This window comes from Balaenoptera acutorostrata, chromosome 15 (genome assembly GCF_949987535.1).
Source record: "Balaenoptera acutorostrata chromosome 15, mBalAcu1.1, whole genome shotgun sequence".
Lineage (NCBI taxonomy): Eukaryota > Metazoa > Chordata > Mammalia > Artiodactyla > Balaenopteridae > Balaenoptera > Balaenoptera acutorostrata.
The window spans coordinates 89237578-89255828 of record NC_080078.1 but is presented as its reverse complement, the minus strand read 5'-3'; the positions used below and the strand labels follow the sequence as shown (position 1 = coordinate 89255828).

Here is an 18251-nt window from a genome sequence, read left to right as displayed (position 1 = left end):
AGGTCTCCTTGCCGGTGACTCCAGAGGCCTCTCTTGGGGATGACCTGCCAGATCTAACATCATGCAGGTGGCCAATGTGCGTGCCCTCTGACCCAGTGATCTGCCTGTGGGAACCTCCCTCTAGGTGTCCCTGCACAGGTGAGCACGTGCATCAGGGCCAGCGAGGCTGGCACAGCCTGGGAAGGACCTTCTGCCTCCCACCTTGTACCTTTCAGTACGTAGATGAGGTGCTCTTGGTTTGTTTGTTTTTTGGCCGCGCCGCGTGGCTCCTGGGATCTTAGTTCCCCGACCAGGGATAGAACCCGGGGCCATGGCAGTGAAAGTGCTGAGTCCCAACCACTGGACTGCTGGGGAAGTCCTAGATGAGGTTTTTCACCACGTGCTTACGTGCCTGTGAAACAAATAGAAAATCAAACCTCTTTAAATCAATGCTGGAAATGTTGACGATCCCATCCCAGCTGCGTACGGCAGGGAGGGGGTGCCTGAGGGTAGAAGGCCCCGGATGGGGTGGGCTCCCTCTGCCACTGGACACACCTGGCAGGCGACTCCTGAGCTACGTGCCTGCATGGACTTGGCTCCTCCCCAAAGCTGAAGGGTGACCGGGGTCAGGTGGGGGAGGGCAGGAGCGGAGTGCTCTGAGCAGCGGGGAGAGCCTGTTGGTCCCAGCACAGACCCGGGGCCGGGCAGCCCCTGCCTCAGAGGTCCCCGTGCTGTTCCAAAGCCTGAGCTGACCAGCGTCACTTGAGTGCCCCACACCCCCTCCCTGTGCCAGGAGCCGGGGCAGTTTCTCCCACTCCCTTCACGGTCGGACCATGGCAGTGACCCTCTGCAGTAACAGGAAGCTCAGCTCCAGACTCCGTGACTCCACCCTTCCTGTGTCCTCAGGCCTGGCAGAGGAAAGGCTTCCCCGGGGCTGGTCTGGGAGCCTCAGCCCCTTGTGCTGGGCCCACAGAGTCCCCACCTTGGGCCTCTGGGGGCCTATGCTTCCTGCTCTGAGCCGCCCTCACACCCCCCTCTCCCTGAGATCAGTGAGGACCACTGCCAGATTTCCCAGCTGGCAGGATGGCAGCCCGGGGTGGGCCCAGGTGGTGGCTATCAGATCCTGCCTGCCCCTTCCCTGGCCAGCAGGCTGGTGTGGCCATACCTCCGCAGGCCTCTGGTTTCCGGGGCCACTCCTTCCACCGCTCAGCCCCTGTAACTCGCCTCCAAATTTTTCAGTTGCCATTATTTGTGATCCCTGTACTGGTTGAATAGTGTCCCCCCAGATTCCTGTCCAAAGGATACCTGTGAATGTGACCTTATTTGAAAATAGGATCTCTGTAGATAGAATGAAGTTAAGATGAGGTCATACTGGATTAGGGCGGCCCTAAATCCAATGATGATGTCTTTATAAGCGGAGGAAGACTCAGAGGCAGAACACAGGGAGAAGGCCATGTGTTGACAGAGGCACAGAGCCAGCATTCCAGGCCTTCAACATTCAGCGGATCTGGGCCTTGCGAAGATGTTACACCTGCCAGAGCCAGAAAAGAAGAAAAAGGACCCACCCGGAAGCCACGTTGGGGAGTGGCCAAAGGGGCAGCCAGGCTGGGGGCCTGGTGTGGGGTGGGCCGGGAGTGAGTGGGGAGAGAGAAGTGGTCTCCCTGCAGGACGGTGGAGCCAGGAAGGGGCTGTCCATCTCTGAGGAGAGACCAAAAGGCCCCTAGCAGGTCCTGGACTAGGGCAATGTGCAGGGCTGAACTCTTTTCCTCCCTGTGGTCAAGAATCTAACATGCAACTATGATTATGAACTGGGGAGCCCCTTGGAGACCCAAGAGAGTGCTCACACAGCAGCACCCTCGGGGAACCTCGAGTCCAAGGCTCCGCGGGGACGGAGGCTGCAGAAGCCCAGGAGGAAGCTGCCCCGAGGACCGCAAAGCTCAGGGCCTGGGCGCCCCTCCGAGGGCTGTTGGAGGGGCGTTTGGGGGCGAGCTTCGGGGTAGAGTGGACTGCAGCCTGGCTATAAGTGGCTTTCGGTGGGTGGCCGCACTCGCTGGCTGAAGCTTCGTCACATCTGAAGAACCAGCGCGGGGGTGCCACCAGGCTCACAACCTGCGCCAGTCTGCGCCTGCACGCGCCACGAGGCCGCAGCATCACCGCCCCCGCTGCGACTGCGGGCGCGAGGTCTGACAGATGCACACCTGCGGGGCGGTCCCCGCGGCGCCACTGGACACGCCCATGTGACGGCCCAGGCTCGCCCCGCCCTGCCGCGCGAGACTGGGACCCGGGCGTGAGATCCGTCCCGCCGGGCGGCGACGCGCAGGCGCGGCGCGTGGCGGCTCGTCGACCTCCCGGCCTGCCCCGCGTTCGCTGACGTCGCGCAGCCTCGTCCCCGCTGCCGCCGCCGCCACCGTAGTCGCCGCTGTTGTCGCCGTCGCTGCAGCTGCTGCCGCCGCCGCTGCCGCCATTGGAGTCTGCGCCTCGTCAGTGCGTCCCGTCCCGCGCCCGCCCGCGAGCGGCTCGCGCGCCCAGCCACCGCCGCCGCCGCCCGGCCGGCGCGCGGGGAGGAGGTGGCGGGCCCGGGGCTGCGAGAGCGCGGGTGACAGGCCCGGCCTCGCGGGGAGGCCCGAGCCGGCGGGCGCCCCGGCCCCGCACCGCGCCGGCTGTTCATGAAGCATGTCGGCCACCAGCGTGGACCCCCAGGTAGCGGTGGGGCCGGGGTCGCGGGGCCGGGCGCCGGGGTCGCGGGGGCTGCTCGCGGAGCGGGAACTCGGGGTCGCGGGGGCCGGGGTCGCGGGGGTCGGCGTCGCGGGGCCGGGCCGACGTCGCCTGGGACCGCGGGCCCGTTGGGGCCGGAGCGCGCCGCCCGCCGGGAGGGGTTCTCATGGGTAACTTTGTTCCCCTCTTCCCTGGTGCTGTCCGCTCGCGCGTCTGGGCCTGCGGCGAAGCAGAGAACAAAAGGACAAGATAATAAAGGTGAGCGAAGTCCGGATGGCGGTGCGGGCCGGGAGCGGAGGGGGCGGCGCTCGCCGAGAGCCGGGCGCGCGTGTGGGGGGAGGAGAGGTCTTGGAAGCGGCAGCCAGAACCGCGGGAGTTTTTCTCCCTCCTCTTCGGGGAGATGAAACTTTAGGCTGTGATATTGGGGGAGACGTGATATTGGGGGAGACGTGATATTGGGGGAGACGTAACAGGTCGGAAACAGGGAGTTTTCAAGGAGAAACAAGCAAATCGGTGGTGAGAGTAACTCCATCTCTCCCTCCCACGGCAGGCTGGTTGATTGGGGTGGGGGAAGGGAAGGAGGCCCGGGGCCGAGCGACCTGCCTGTCTAAGGCCCCAGGTGTGGGACTGGCCCTGGGGCGGCCGCTGGCCCTTGGCCCTGTACGCTGGCGCCTTACCCCAGTCGTAAAGCCCGTGTATTTTGAGCCTCTTGGGATACTCTGGCTTGGGGTCCACCCCCAAAACTCCGTCTTGGGAGAACGGGTGACGCTTCATGTTTACTCCAAAGACTGTTTTGAACTAGTGTGTGTGTTACTCGGGTGTAACCAAATACGGTTATCATGTTTTGAGATTGGAGAAGGCCCAGCACTTATTTACCTTTCCCTTCCTTTCCTGGCTGAGCGTGGTGACAGTGGAAAATAAGAGCACAGCCAGATAACATTTAAGAAGCGTCCTTCAGTTGCAGGCTTCCCAGCTTTGCTGCCCATGTAGCCAGGCTTTGGGAAGCACCATCCTCTGTCTGGCAGACGTAGATTTCAGACCACATCATCTTTACTTAAACCTGGTTACGAGATCCTTGCATTATTTTGTCTGCACCTCTATTTTGTCAGCATCTATCAAAGTACGATTAATTTTTATCAGAAATGTAACCTAAGTTATTGAAAATTTTGCATCAGCTTTCTAATTAGTTGTGTGAGTATCAGTTCTGTAATGTCTGTGCCCTTTTTTAAGTAAAAGTGATTTCTAGTAGGAGTTGATGGGTATAAACTTGACTATTTGTAATTTCTGTGATTAAAAATAATTTTAAAAAAATTCAAAGGTAATATTTTGCAACTTTTCATTCTAGTACAAAATGGTTCTTTGCATCAGAAGGATACGGTTCATGACAATGACTTTGAGCCCTACCTTTCAGGACAGTCAAACCAGGTGAGTTTATCTTTTTTTTCTTTAACATTTTTACATTTATCTTGACTGACGTTTGTAATAAACCTTTATGAGCGTATTTCTGGCTTTATCATCCTAAACAACAGAGAAGCAGACTATAAAGTACTAGAAATAAAGGAGGAGGCTGACAAAGGCTTGTGTTGAAGAGCAGCTTCACGTTGAAGGTGGGGCCTGAGTGCGGGGAAGCTGGTTTTCTCTCTGGAGGAAATGGCGCCCCACGCGCCTGGCAGGCACGCGGGATGCTCGCGGCCTCGGCGCTGCTGGGTGAGTGCTGCCCTGCGTTAGACAGAGTGCGGTGTGCATAGTTCTCTGAAGTTTTCCGGTGACTTTTTTAAGCTCTGGGTGGTTGGAGTTTTGGTCTGGGAGCAGCTAGAGCGGGACTCTGGAGTGAGGCCCCGGCCTTAGGGTCTTCACACCACTGCTGACTGACACTTCTTCGATGGCTTGCCCTCTCTGTGCTTGCTGCCTTTTCTTAGGACAGTTGGGAGAGGTGGCTCCTGATAGAGTTGTGGGGAAGGTGAGACTAGATGGTGCCCAAAGAGCTCCAGGCGGTACCTGAGTGAGTTGTAGCCCCCTGTTCTCTCAGGTGTTGCAGGCTTTCTCAGCTTTGGCACTAAGGGGATTGTGGACAGAAACACTCTCTGTTTGGGGGGCACTGTAGGATGTTGAGCAGCCTCCCTGGCCTTCATCCGTGAGATGTCATTAGTATATGCGTACCACCCTCCGCATAACAACCAAAAATACCCAGCAGACATCTGCTGGGGGGCTAAATTGTCCTGGATAAAACCACTGGGCTAGTTGGAGTTGAGGTTTAAGCAAAAGATCTGCCGCTTTTAAAATGCGCAGTGTATGTTTGCTTTAGAGCAAAATCAGGCCCTGCCTCTTCCCTGTGGAATGAAGCTAGTCTGCCCTTCTGTAGAACGTCTTAGAACTTTTCTCCATTCTTCTCCTCCTGCTGCACTTGGCAAGTCAGCAGCTGAGGAGCCTGAGAGACCCTGTTCAGAGGGGCCCCCTGAGGGCCCACCCCTCCTCTGGGCAGGACAAGGGACTGCTCGGTGATGGGCTTTCAGCCAGAGGTGATGGCAGGAAGTTAAGTGGACTTACTTATTTCTCTTACATGATTTGTTTTAGCAGTGTTACGTATTGATTTTAACCAAAAATTAAAGGGAGGGGGTTGCTTCACTTGAAACATTTTTTCATAAGGTAGGAGCTTTTGTTACTCAGGAACATGTCTTTAAAAATGGAGTAGACGACTTTCTGATGTCAGTGGAGTAGTCCCAGCTGGCTCACGCTGGAGAAGCCGTGTGGAAGGACCGTGGTGGGTTGGTGCTATCAGTGGACAGCCTCTTCATCCTGTGTGTTAAAATGTGTACTTGTCAGCAAGATGATTAATCACATCACTTAAGAGTGAATTTATTGAGAAAACTCTTAATTGAGAACAGACCTTCCAGAAATGCCCAATTGTGTTTTTAGTTATTCATTCATTTGTTTATTTATTTATTTTTGGCTGTGTTGGGTCTTCGTTTCTGTGGAGGACTTTCTCTAGTTGCGGCAAGTGGGGGCCACTCTTCATCGCGGTGCGCGGGCCTCTCCCTGTCGCGGCCTCTCTTGTTGTGGAGCACAAGCTCCAGATGCGCAGGCTCAGTACTTGCGGCTCATGGGCCTAGTTGCTCCGTGGCATGTGGGATCCTCCCAGACCACGGCTCGAACCCGTGTCCCCTGCATTGGCAGGCAGATTCTCAACCACTGCACCACCAGGGAAGCCCCTGCCCAATTGTTGCAGAGTGTAGGAAGCGTGCAACACGGGAGGGCTCTTAGATCCTAGTTTTCCCGGCCTTTTCGTCGTACGGATGAGGACCCTGAAGGCCAGAGAGGCTCTGCTGTGCCTGGTGGCAGAGCCAGGCTGTGGACTGAGGGTCGGTACCTCTCACCCAAGTGTGCAGCGGGGTCCTTTGGTCCTGTGTTTGCCACTCATTTCTTCACATGGGCTGTGAGGCAGTCAAGAGTCCCTTGAGATTGTCACTGCCTCTAGATGTGGACTCTGCCGTGACGTCCAGCCCAGACTGCTAGTGAGGAAGCCGGAGCGGAGATTGGTGTGGCAGGAAGCAGTGAGCACGCACTTCCTGTCTGTGCGCTTAGCCTCTACTGAGGTGTTGTTGACGTGAGGTGAACTGCCCGTGTTTAAAGAGGACGGTTTTATATGTGGCCTTTCCCTGGTGTGCATGCGCACCTGTGGAGCCGTCGCCGCCGTGGAGATCGGGGGCATATCCGTCAGCCCTGGGCTGCTTTCTTACCTTTTCTTAACCCAGCTGTGGTTGGTAGTAGCCAGTTGGAGACACTATGGTGTTCTGATTTGTGAAGCCTTAACGCTTCGGATGACTTGGAAAGTATTTGAAAGCGTGCCTTTCAGTTAGTTGACGGGTGCCGCGCTCTAACAGGACTGCTTTGCTCGGGGTGGGTGCTGCTTCCCTCAGAGAGGCCTGGGGACCCTGCTCCTGGTGTGTTTTCCTTCCTTGCGGCGCCCCGGAGCATGCTTACGTAGCACCTCTGGATCCCCTTCTGTGACTTGAAGTACACTTCAGTCAGCTTTTTGGACATGATGGGGGAGAGAAAGCACGGGGGGTGGTGGGGGCCCAGGGGCGAGGGTGAGGGGCTCTGGGTGGGGCTCTGATGCTGCTGGATTGTCCTGCCTTTGCCCTCCTAAGGGCCTGCCTGCTTTCTGGTTCTCTGTTTTTTTCTCTGAAAGGTAAGGAAAGACTGCCAGGACCCAGAAAGTTCCTGCTCAGAGTTTTGGAGACAGCGCCTCTGAGTTTGGTGTAGGTGCTGCTGGCCGACTGCCAGGCCGAGCGTGTGGACGGAGGGGTTGCCGGGGATTCTGCGTCTACACTCAGGCGCTCAGTTGTCGGCAGCCTTGTCAGCGTGCCCGGTCACGTCCGACGTAGACAGAAAGGAGAAAAGTCACCTTTTTCGTTTTTCTTCTTTAATAATTCAGCTGTGTTCTAAGCGTAACGAGAAGCATTCACTTTTTAGGAGTGTTGTATAAATCTACTCGTTTCAGGTCCTAGGGCTGATCATTTGTGGTTGGTTTAAGCTGTGCTGTTGGTCGAGTCCTCTGATGAGAGGTGGGCAGAGCTGCCTGGAGTGCTGGGGCGTGGTCCGCCACTTGAGGGTCAGTGTGGCATCTCTTCGAGACCTTGTGTCCACTGTCTCTCACATGCCGGCTGTCCTGCGTGGTCGAGCTGACACGTATGCCTCTCTGCTCTCTTGGCAAGAAGCTCCTGTCTGGCCACCCTGAAGGCTCCTTCCTTGAAAATGGTGCTCAGCTGTCACCCAGGGTTTCTGTCAGGTTTTGGGTGGGCTTTTCACCCAGCGGCACAAAGCTGGACGCATCGACGCCTTCTCGCGGCGCCTGCCGCATGCAGAGAGCCTGGGGGAGCTCAGCCCGCGGCTTCCTGCTGCTCCACGGGGGCTCCGGGGGCCTGGGGCGGGGCTCAGCGGGAGCACTCGGTCACGGGCACTGTGGCTGCGTCTGGGAGCCGGGGGCGTCCTTCAGACGCGGCGATGGTGCTGCCGAGTGGCATCGGGACACGCTGCTCACCGCTGTGAAGCTGCTCAGAGCCGCGCACCTCAAGGCGGGAGACAAGCGCAGAAATTGTGTGGGTGTCGGAAGCTGTGGTCTCCTCTGACCTGACCTGCAGCCTGAAGCCCAGGAAAAGCGAGCGGCCAGCCGCACCCCAGGATTTTCCCCAGGAGCCGTGGGCGTGGGGGGGCCTGCCCTCAGCCCTGGGTCACTTTGTCACTGCTTTCACAATTGCCCTTGGTACCTCCCCTCTTGCATAGTTCATTCCAGCCCCTGCATCCCGCACGTACACGCTTCTCAACATACGGGGTGTCCCGCGTGCCTTGGGCTTCTGAAGCCTTGGCCTTTCTCTCTCTCCCTCCAGTCTCCCTCTGTGGTCACTGTAATGGCTGAGTCACTTTATTGTTTGTGAAACTTAAAGCATTTGAGTAATTTCAGAATTTCTTCTCAGAAAAATGGATATAGGAATCAAACGTTCCAACTTTCAGGTAGGTGGTTCTGGTCATTGGGCATGAGGATTTTTTATAAGACTGGTTAAGTTTTTTTTTAAGCATAAAAAACGTAATTGTAGAATAGGTTTATGGGTTTATTGTGTTTTACTGTTTGGTTTTTCAAAGAAAGTCATCTAGGGGTAACTGTCACGACTATTTGAGTTTATTTTGTTTGGAGTGCCCATTTTGTTTATTGCTTTTGACTCGGTCACAAGGAGGCGCCCTAAAAGTCCAACATTTGGGGGTGTCTTTTCTACTGTCACTAGACTAATTCTGCCTTGGAGACCTGTCAGCCTCCCTTTCTTGAGTCCCTAAGTTATACAAAGACTACAGTTAGATGTGTCACACATGAAAGTGGTCTTCGGGGGGCGTGGTTTTATCTGCGTCGTCCTTAAAAGAGTTTGTTCTATGCTGCTCCTTTGACTAGCCCCGCGATACCTCTGCGCAGAAGTATTAACGCACTGAGAGAAAGTGCGTGATTTGTCGTCATCCCTTTGGTTTCTGCACCCGCGTCCCTGGCGGGTGAACTTGGGCCTCTTGACCTGGGCTGCACAGCTAACTAAGTAGATGGCATGTTTGCTGTTGCAGGAGCCCAGCTGGGGAGCGTGGTGTCTGAAGAGCCTGAGGCCACGGCTGGGCGGGCTTCTGAGGGGCTGGGTGTGAGCTCGAGCAGCGCCCGAACCCTGCGGCACCACTGGCGGCCTTGTGTCCCAGCTCAGTTTCGCTGTGACTCGGGGCTGGGACAGTCAGCCCGAGCACTGCGGACAGCGGGCCCGGAGCCCTGGTGGCGGGGCGGTGGTGGGGGTGGTGCGGACCGCAGCAGGGAAGGCCCCACGGGTTCTCCTGCTGTTCCTGGCAGCTTTGCCTGTTACCCCGGTGCTTCACTCTTGGAGTTTGGAAGGAGACCCGGCAGATGTGGTAGGAGACGGGTTGGCAGTAAGATGGGGATGAAAATGGATTCAGTTCCCAGCACCGGAGGTCACTGCACGCAGCCTGCCGTGCACCCCGCGGCCTGGTGGGGACGGACGACGTCGGGAGGGCTCGGCCAGGGCCAGCTCGGAGCCGGGGGATGGCGGTGCGGGTGGCACGCGGCATCTTCTTAGTAAACCACAGCTTCTTCCCCTGTGAGCTTGAAGTGAGGCGTCTTCGTTCCTTTTGTTGTATGAATTTAAGTGTTCAGGGGAGAGCTGCAGCCCAGGTTACTTCACGGTTTTCCAGTAAAGAGCTGCAGCCTCACTGGTGCTCTCCTCACAGTGACCTGCCCGCACTGACACGTCGCGGGAGGAGAGGTCGGAGTCCTCCCGGGGCTGCCTCCGCCTTGGTCCTGCGTGTGGCTGGGTGAAGGATTCAGGGGTGCCGGCTGGCTCGCTTCCTCTTTCCCTGGACAGTCCTGGCTGGGGGCGGCAGAGGACTGCCCATCTGCACGATGGGGTCTGTGTGACCAGGGTGTTGGGCTTCTCCATCAGTAGTGCGGTCGGGGTGGACTGGAGGGACGTGCCACGGTTAACATAGTCCGTGTGGTCTCGTGCTCTAGGTGAAGCCCTGTTGTGCTTCAGGCTGAAGTGCGGGTCAGCAGTGGGGTGCTGGCCCCGTGGGCTCGGTGTTCCGTGGCCGTGCTCCCGTGGCTCCGGTTGGATTCGTGGCTGTGTGGTTCGGAGGCCACGCAGCCCTTGGGTCCTCTCTTCTCCCGAGTGCGGTCCTTGTGTGTGAGGGAGGACGCGTTGATGTGGACCCGGCACTGCCGAGGTGGGTGCCCAGCTGATGCGGGAGGGGAGTGCTGGCCTCCCTTCAGAAGGCTTGTCCCCATTGTGCTGTTGAGGCGCCGCTGGGCGCCGAGGTCAGAGGCTGGAGGCTTCCACCCCTGGGGCTGCCCCACCTCGCTGGGCAAGTCTGCCACCCTGGCCTCCCAGGGACTTACTCTCCTCAGAGCAGCCCCTCCCGCGGGCACAGGGTGGATGGAGGCAAGCAGGGAGGCGGGGCTGGGGGGGGCTACCATGCGGGGGCCAGAGTCACTGAGATCCTTTCGAGGGCAGTGGCTCAGGCGGCTCCCCTGCATTCAGAGCACTGATGATGGCCACTTGTCTGGCGTTTTCTACCTCCTGAGAATCTCAAGGATTTGTGTTAACAGGCAAACAGTTATTACTACATTTAAAAAGCGATTCTGGAATAGTCTGCCGTCAAGTGGAGCAGCCAGCAGGAAGGAGACGTGATTCCTGAAGCCCCAAGAATCCTAGGATGGGACAGGGAGGGAGGAGGTGGCAGTGGAGACCGGCAGAGGGTACCTGGGTCAGCACCATCACGTGCTGGGCCGGGATGTGCTGAGGAACTGGCCTGTCCTCCACGGGGACTTCTGAGGGTTCCACAGAGATACTCCCCGTTCTCATTCCAGTGAAGCAGAGCCTCCTCCAGTCACCTGGGACACCAGCCACCCTCTGCCGGCCAGGGCAGCGGGTCCTCTGACTGGACGACAGGTGCGGGCTGGGGGAGGAGGTCTCCAGCCGCCACTCTGCTTGTAGAACTTTCTGGTTACTTGGGAGAGCTATGCAGAAATCGGACCAGAGAACTCCACGTTTGCCCCCGCTCTTGCTTTCCTTCACAGCCTTTCCGCTCTCGGGCCCGGTTCTGAACAGGACCCCTGGGTGAGTCTCTCTCCAAGGAGACGTCTTCCCAGAACTGCTGACCCCAGGTCTAAACCCGGCCCTGGGCAGCTTTCCTGAGACCCCCCCACCCCCCGCCACCTCCAAGGGGAGGCCCTGCAGCTACTTAAACTCCTCCCAGGGGTTCCGGCCATCACACGGAGGCACGTTCTCAGTAAGGGTCTCCCCAGGGTCTCCCCGCCGTAGCCAGCTCCCCTCTGAGAGCCCCAGGAAACGGTGGGGGCTGAGGGGGCCAGACCCCTTTGGGCTCAAGGGTAGGGGCGGGGCGGGAGTCCTGGGGGTCATCCAGGTGAGTCATCAGCAGGCCTGTAGCCCTGAGTTCGTGGCTGCTGTTGGAAGTGTCTGCTGCCTCTTTAAAGCTTTCTCACTTTGCGCTGTGCTTCCCCTTGCTGTCGTGTCCTGCGTAAGCATTATTGCCAGTGGGACAAAGAGCTGTTCCTCAGGCTGAGTTTCTTGAAGTGGGTCACTCTTCAGGGTGCAGTGGAGGGCTTGCTGAGAAGATTGCTGTCGCCTAACTTGAATCCAGATCAGTTGCAAGGGGCCCTTTGTGTTTGGAGTGGCCGCTGGGTCGTCTGGGCGTCGCCCTCTCTGTCCTGGCTGGGCCCCCTGGGAGGGGAGCCGGTGCTGCACAGGCCCGTTCCCCACCAGCCTGTGCTGAAGTAGGCGCGCTTGACGTGGCAGCGCCTCCTCCGTGTCGGGGCACGACTAACTCATCACGTGCTTGTTTCCGCAGAGTAACAGTTACCCCTCAATGGCCGACCCCTACCTGTCCAGCTATTACCCACCATCCATCGGATTTCCCTATTCCCTCAATGAGGCGCCATGGTCTACCGGAGGGGATCCTCCAATCCCATACCTCACCACCTACGGACAGCTCAGTAACGGAGACCATCATTTTATGCACGATGCTGTTTTTGGGCAGCCTGGGGGCCTGGGGAGCAACATCTATCAGCACAGGTTTAATTTTTTTCCCGAAAACCCCGCCTTCTCGGCCTGGGGGACGAGTGGGTCTCAGGGGCAGCAGGCTCAGAGTTCAGCTTACGGGAACAGCTACACCTACCCGCCGAGCTCCCTGGGCGGCACGATCGTGGACGGACAGACGGGCTTTCACAGCGACACCCTCAACAAGGCCCCTGGAATGAACAGCCTGGAGCAGGGCATGGTGGGCCTGAAGATCGGGGATGTCACCACCTCTGCAGTCAAGACGGTGGGGTCAGTCGTCAGCAGCGTGGCGATGACGGGCATCCTTTCCGGCAACGGCGGGACGAACGTGACCATGCCGGTGTCGAAGCCGACCTCGTGGGCGGCCATCGCCAGCAAGCCTGCCAAACTGCAGCCGAAGATGAAGGCGAAGAGCGGGCCCGCCGTCGGGGGCGCGTTGCCTCCTCCGCCCATAAAGCATAACATGGACATTGGCACCTGGGACAACAAGGGGCCCGTGCCCAAGGCCCCGGCTCCGCAGCCCCAGCCGGCCCCCCAGGCGGCCCCCCAGCCCCAGCCGGCCGTGCAGCCCCTTCCCGCCCAGCCTCCCCCTCCGGCCCCAGCACCGCATCCGGGCCCCCAGCAGCCGCCCCAGACCCGCTGGGTCGCCCCTCGCAACAGAAGCACGGCGTTCGGGCAGAGCGGGGGGACCAGTGGCGACAGTAACTCTCCCGGGAGCGCCCAGCCCAGCGCCGCCCTGAGCCCGGAGTCCCACCCCGTCCTAGAAAAACTGAAAGCCGCCCACAGCTACAACCCCAGGGAGTTTGACTGGAACCTGAAGAGCGGGCGCGTGTTCATCATCAAGAGCTACTCGGAGGACGACGTGCACCGCTCCATCAAGTACTCCCTCTGGTGCAGCACGGAGCACGGCAACCGGCGCCTGGACAGCGCCTTCCGCGCCCTGGGCAGCAAGGGGCCCGTCTACCTGCTCTTCAGCGTCAACGGCAGCGGCCACTTCTGCGGGGTGGCTGAGATGAAGTCACCCGTGGACTACGGCACCAGCGCCGGGGTCTGGTCCCAGGACAAGTGGAAGGGCAAGTTCGACGTGAAGTGGATCTTCGTCAAGGACGTGCCCAACAACCAGCTCCGGCACATCCGGCTGGAGAACAATGACAACAAGCCGGTCACCAACTCCCGTGACACCCAGGAGGTGCCCCTGGAGAAGGCGAAGCAAGTGCTGAGGATCATCGCCTCGTACAAGCACACCACCTCCATCTTCGACGACTTCTCGCACTACGAGAAGCGCCAGGAGGAGGAGGAGGTGGTGCGCAAGGTGAGTCTGGGTCCCGGGGGTGGGGTGGTCGCTGGCAGGGATGGGGGACGTTTGAGTGGTCGTCACCCCAGAACCCGGGGTCCTTTTCCAGTTGTTAAGAAACACTGGTGCACACACTACTGTAAAGGAGCTGCGGGTAACTTGCTCCTCTTCTCCTTGTGAAGCATGGTGTTTTCTAGAACAGCGCTTCCTTGTCTTTGTCCAGCCAGGAGCACTTAGAAATAATGTTCTGTGGCCCCGGGGTGGGCAGGCGAGGCTGCTGGGGCTGATGTCCCCACCGAGGGCCTCCCTGGGCGTTGCCCTCAGCAGTGGGGACGCTCTGGTCTAGGGGTTGCTGCTTATTTCTCTCTCGAAAACCCAATATCCTGCAGTTTTTGGAAACCTGAGTTTGCTCGTCTAGTAGAAGGGCAGGGGGAGGGAGAGGCTGGAATGCAGGCGGTTCATAACTGAAATGTGTGCATCTGGAGTCACAGCGAAAACCCTTGGGTGGGTCTCTGAGTGGGTCCCAACCTCCTGTGACAGCCCATGGAGTGAGTCTGCTCTGTAGGAGATCAGGGCTCAGAGACCCGTCAGTTGGCCTGGAAATGGGAAAAATAAGGACATTGTGACACACTTGGCAAAGCCACTTTGTTCAAGAGAGTTCATCCTGAGATTCTTTCTGCTTTTTTGGTGTTAAAATGTTCTTTCTTTCATGAAACGTCAGTTGATAATAGATGGGTTTTCAACCCCTGTTTAGTCCTCTGTATTAGAAAAAAAAAGCATTACCCATCTGGGAAGTTCAGTGTCCTGAGTGTCTTCCGGCAGAAAGGCTTGTAAACGGGATGTACAGAGAACACAGTGCTGGTAGCAGTTTTAAAGTTGTACAAAACTAACAGCTCACAGTTTGCAGAACTTTGAAAGCAGGTTGGTCCCACTCTCACTCTTGGGCGGAAAGGAGAAGGGCTTGTTTCCAGTTGCTGCGAAATTGGGTATAAAATGAAACGCTGAGTTGCTGGATTTGCGGGGACAGGACGGAGATCGTGCTCACGAGACTTGGCGTCCCTGGTGACTGGGCGCCGGCTCTGCGTGTGTGGCGTCTTAGGTGCTGTGGCCCGGGGTTCTGCTGGTTGTGATGAGCTGAGGCGTGAACTTCTGCCCTGCCCCGGTGGGTGTGTGAAGGTGCTGGTGACCTAGAACTTGCTCGTGATGGTGCTGGCACGTCAGGAGCGGGCGGAGGAAGGAGCGGCCCTCCCTCGGACCCTCGGGGCCGAGGCTTCCAGGTGTTACTGCAGGGGGCTCGGCCGGCCGGGGTGTCCTCTGTCGCTTTGCCGGCTTCGCTGTGAGGCTTCCCCGGGCTGCCCCTCCCTCCCCCTGGGGCAGCGAATGCTCCAGAAGCAGGTGAGCGCCTGCGAGGAAAGGTGCGCGAGCCAGCTGGGCTGAAAGCCTTTGTCCGCAGGGGTCAGTGTTCCATTAATTCATATTCTGGAAGCCCGACCTCTTGCTGTCCTGGTGGCCTCTCTCAAGCTCGCTGGGCTGTAGAGGAGTGGGGGTGGGTCTCAACTTGGCCCCAGAAACTTCCACCAGGATGCTTGTCTCCAGGGTTCATTCTGGAGTCGGCAGCTGGCACTGCTTTCCATGCAGGAGTTGGGTGTGTCCTTAAGAAAGACGTGTACTGAGATGAGTTTGGGAGCAGCTCCCTTAAAACCCTGAGCTTGCTGGCGAGGCCACCGTCACCAAGAAGCCCGCCCTGGAGACTCTCAAGAAGTCCTTTTGTTTATCAGCTGGAGTTTGACTCCATTGCTTTGAAATGATCATGATGCTTAGAAACACATCGTGTTGAAAGGTAAGATGTACTTGCCGTTCTGCAGGAGTGCTGGCTGGCCTGCACCTCAGCCGTCCATCTGAAAGCCAGCTGGCTCCTTAGGGAAGCACCAAGTCCTGTGGCAGCTGGGTCAGACCCAGCCCTGCAGGCCTCTGGGTATTAAATGTAGAAACAGCCACTCCTTAGGGCGCTTAAAATAGTGCAGGTTTTAAGTGACAGTGAGAGTCAAGCTGAAGAGTTCCTCATACGACTGGACTGGCCACGGTCCAGGGTCAGCTCTGCACAGGCACGGCAGCTCAGTGGAAAACCGGGCAGAGACAGGGTTAGGAGTGCGCCGCCTCTGTTGGGTTTGCTGTGAGAAGAGGCCGGTCACAGTCTCGGGTGGTGGTCCTTGTAATGGTTGAAGGGAGTCGGGGCTTTGGGAGGTGCCCACCCTCGTCGGCACCACTCCAGCCGCAGCCACTTGGAACTGGAAAGAGAGGCTTGCATTGCTCTCCAGGAGGGGCGGTAGCTGTGGTCCTTCTCGGAGGCTGCAGAACACAGAGCTCCTAATCCTTCCAGGTCAGAGTGCAGGGTCGGGAGGCAGTGTTAATTCTTGGAGCTGCGGCCATCCACCCACCCAGCCCGGCTGGCTCACCCACGTGCTCTGGGGCTTTTCAGGACGGTGAGACGGTTTGAAAAGCACCTCAGGTGCTCCTGAGTATTGCCCTGCCCTGGTGACGGCCCAGAGGATGTGGGGGAATCGGCGTCTTATGAACCTCAAGACACACGCGGTCCGTTTCTAGCAAAAGAGAGGGTTTTGCTCGTGTTGTACTTTACACGTGTCGTGATCCCGAATGTTCGGGAGTTGCGTCATCGACCAGCCCCTGTCCAGCAGTGTCCTTTACCAGCTTCATCCTGGTTGAGGGGGGCAGGAGGAGGGGGACTTTTCCATGTCTCAGCTGAATCGTAAGGAGAGGCCTGGATGGCTTCCGGCAGGCAGGCAGCCATGGGGAGGGACGGAGCTGTGGGTCACAGGCTTGTCACACACTTTGGGAAAGGTGGTCCTCTTGGTGGGAGGAAATAAACTGGCCAGGGGAGCCTTCCCTGCCCAGGTGGCCACCACGTCAGGCGGTTATCAGGCGCCCATTCCGTGTGGCCAGGACCCCGAAGCTCGGAACTGTCTTGGGCGGTGGCCCCTGCAGGGAGCAGGGTCCAGATCTGGCCACAGCACCTCGACCTGGAGAGAATTTGTCTGCGCGGCACGTTCGCTCACTGTGTTAAGCTTCTTTTCTCTTTTTACAGGAACGGCAGAATCGAAACAAGCAGTGAGGACGAAGCGGGTTCTGTACCGTCAGACGTGGGGCTGGCGCGGTTGGAGAGTGTGTGCTTGGTGCTGTCTCTTGGCGTCGGCTCTGGCTGGCCTCGTGCCGGGCTCGACTGCTCGCATCTTTACGTTCTTTGTAGTTTATTTTTGCCCAGATGACCTGCATTTGTTTGTATTTTTTCTATGTATTATAGTATTGTAGAACTCACTAATAAAGGACTATGTTTTCGTCAGCTTATCAATCACACTGACCTAATGTGAAATATAAGTATCCTTAAAGACAAAAACCTAATCCATCCCAAAGATTTATTATTATTATTATTATTTTTGGTGAAAATTATGTTCTTATATTCACAGTCATTTAATATCTTTATATGAGACTTCTTGTCTCTCACCCCTTTTGCTTTAATAGCGAGCATAAGAAACCACGAGTCATCTGGCATTCAGCGTGTTCTGTTCAAATGCTTCCCTCCAAGATGCCGAAGTCAACAGGCTGATGACCACCTTGTCCGGCTGCTTTGCCGTTTCACCTGTTACCTGTCTGAGACGCTAATCTGCCCATTTGATTTCTACTGGACGGAAGGATAAATTTCAGTCTCCCAGTTTGGTGAACCTGCTGTTTCCTTGGAACACGGGCCTTCCACAGCCACGCGCTCCCGGCGGCTGCTCTGCTTCTGTTCAGGCGGTGACCACCGGCCCGGGTGTGGAGGCCTTCCTCGTGGTGTGCAGGCCGTTCGCTCCCCCTTTTCTTCACTGGAGAGTCCTAATGCCGTTTCACGTGTTTTTGCCAATAATGCTAAGCTTTAAACCTGGGATCTGGTAGTCCAGACGGTGTGATGGATGATGCCACCGATTGTAAATTTCAGCGTGTGTGTCTAGTTTTTTTCCTGTTGAATGGGTACAAAAAAGCAAAACAACAGAAAACCGTTTAGAAACTGAATTTGCTGTCGTGTCTTGTGGAACGAGGGGCCTCCGAAGCACTCGCCACGGGAGTTTGAGTCGGAGTGTGAGGTTGGTGAGCACGTCTGCCTGGCGCCCCGCACACGAGCCGGGCAGAGGCCTCCCGTGCGGAGCGCAGGTGCTTTCTGCAAACTGTACTCGTCAGGCCCTCCGAGCTACAGTTTAAGCCGTTTTATCTAGACTTGTATTTAGAACGTGTCCCTTTCTCTGAACTGTTACTGCCCGTACGGAGTCACAGACGACATCGGATAACTTCCTCTAGGAGAATACAAGCCTTAATAAACAATACCTATTTAGCAAGTCTGCGGTCACTTCGTTCTTCACCCCGTTTTACCGGTTAATGTTTCACTTGCAGAGCTGGTTAAAAGGGTCACTTCCAGAGGCCCGTGTGTGTCTGCCGTGTGTGCCAGCCGTTTCTCACGTGTGCTTGGTCGTCGGGTGGCCTCAAAGAGCAGGTGGCTCCCGGCTCATCACGTGGTCAGTGGGTGACACGCTGACGGCAGTGCTGTGACAGGGTGCCCTGCCTCTTCCTGCGAGTCGGCGGCAGAGGCCGTGCCAGGGTCAGCCACCAGCCGGCCTGTGCGCCTGCTCCTTGAGCGGCACAGGCTCCCAGGGGGTCCCCCGACGCTGCCGGCTCGCACCAGCCCTGGGGCAGAGGGCGGCCGCCCTGCTGGCTTTGCGGGCACTCGGGCCTGAACGTTTCCGAGGAGGGGAAGCTGCGCAGGTCGCGGTGTGGAAGGGTCAGCGGGGACCTCGCGTCACATCTCGCTCACAAAGTGCTGCTGCTTGTCTGCCCTCCCCCGAAACCCAGCTGGTCAGCCCACCCAGAAGACCCCCACGGGGAGTCTTAGCTCTGCGGTGGCTTCTGTCCGCCCAGCGTGCTCCACACGTCCCTCCGGCTCCAGAGGTTTCCTCGGAGGGTGTGACTGCAGACCGTGTCCTCATGGGCTGGCCCATGGGCGGCTCTTGCGCACTGGGCGTTTAAACTGTACAGTGACAGGGAGGCCCGGACAGAGGCGGGCTTGGCCTGCCAGTGGCTTGTGGCTTCTACTTCAGTGGGCCCTG

At 57.8% G+C, this 18251-nt stretch overlaps 1 protein-coding gene across 4 annotated transcripts; it reads left to right on the top strand.

Moving 5' to 3' along the window:
• Window positions 1–2340: 2340 nt before the first annotated feature.
• YTHDF1 (YTH N6-methyladenosine RNA binding protein F1) lies at window positions 2341–17486 on the top strand. Of its 4 annotated transcripts, none has more exons than XM_057529538.1 (5): window positions 2341–2679; window positions 2928–2952; window positions 4040–4119; window positions 11599–13119; window positions 16205–17486. In XM_057529538.1, the coding sequence occupies exons 1-5, from the start codon at window positions 2653–2655 to the stop codon at window positions 16229–16231; spliced, it is 1680 nt and encodes a 559-aa protein (XP_057385521.1). In that variant the 5' UTR covers window positions 2341–2652; the 3' UTR covers window positions 16232–17486. The 4 variants fall into 4 exon arrangements, with proteins under 4 accessions (XP_057385521.1, XP_057385520.1, XP_057385519.1 ...); XM_057529537.1 differs by having other exon boundaries at window positions 2925–2952; XM_057529536.1 differs by having other exon boundaries at window positions 2895–2952.
• Window positions 17487–18251: the final 765 nt, after the last annotated feature.

What these genes read in the sequence shown, in the direction of transcription:
- YTHDF1 (XM_057529536.1), top strand. Translation starts at nt 2,653, where the DNA reads ATGTCGGCCACCAGCGTGGACCCCCAG. An exon ending in CCACCAGCGTGGACCCCCAG is followed by an intron (nt 2,680 to 2,894) that starts GTAGCGGTGGGG and finishes TCCCTGGTGCTG; the next exon opens with TCCGCTCGCGCGTCTGGGCC. An exon ending in TTTCAGGACAGTCAAACCAG is followed by an intron (nt 4,120 to 11,598) that starts GTGAGTTTATCT and finishes TTGTTTCCGCAG; the next exon opens with AGTAACAGTTACCCCTCAAT.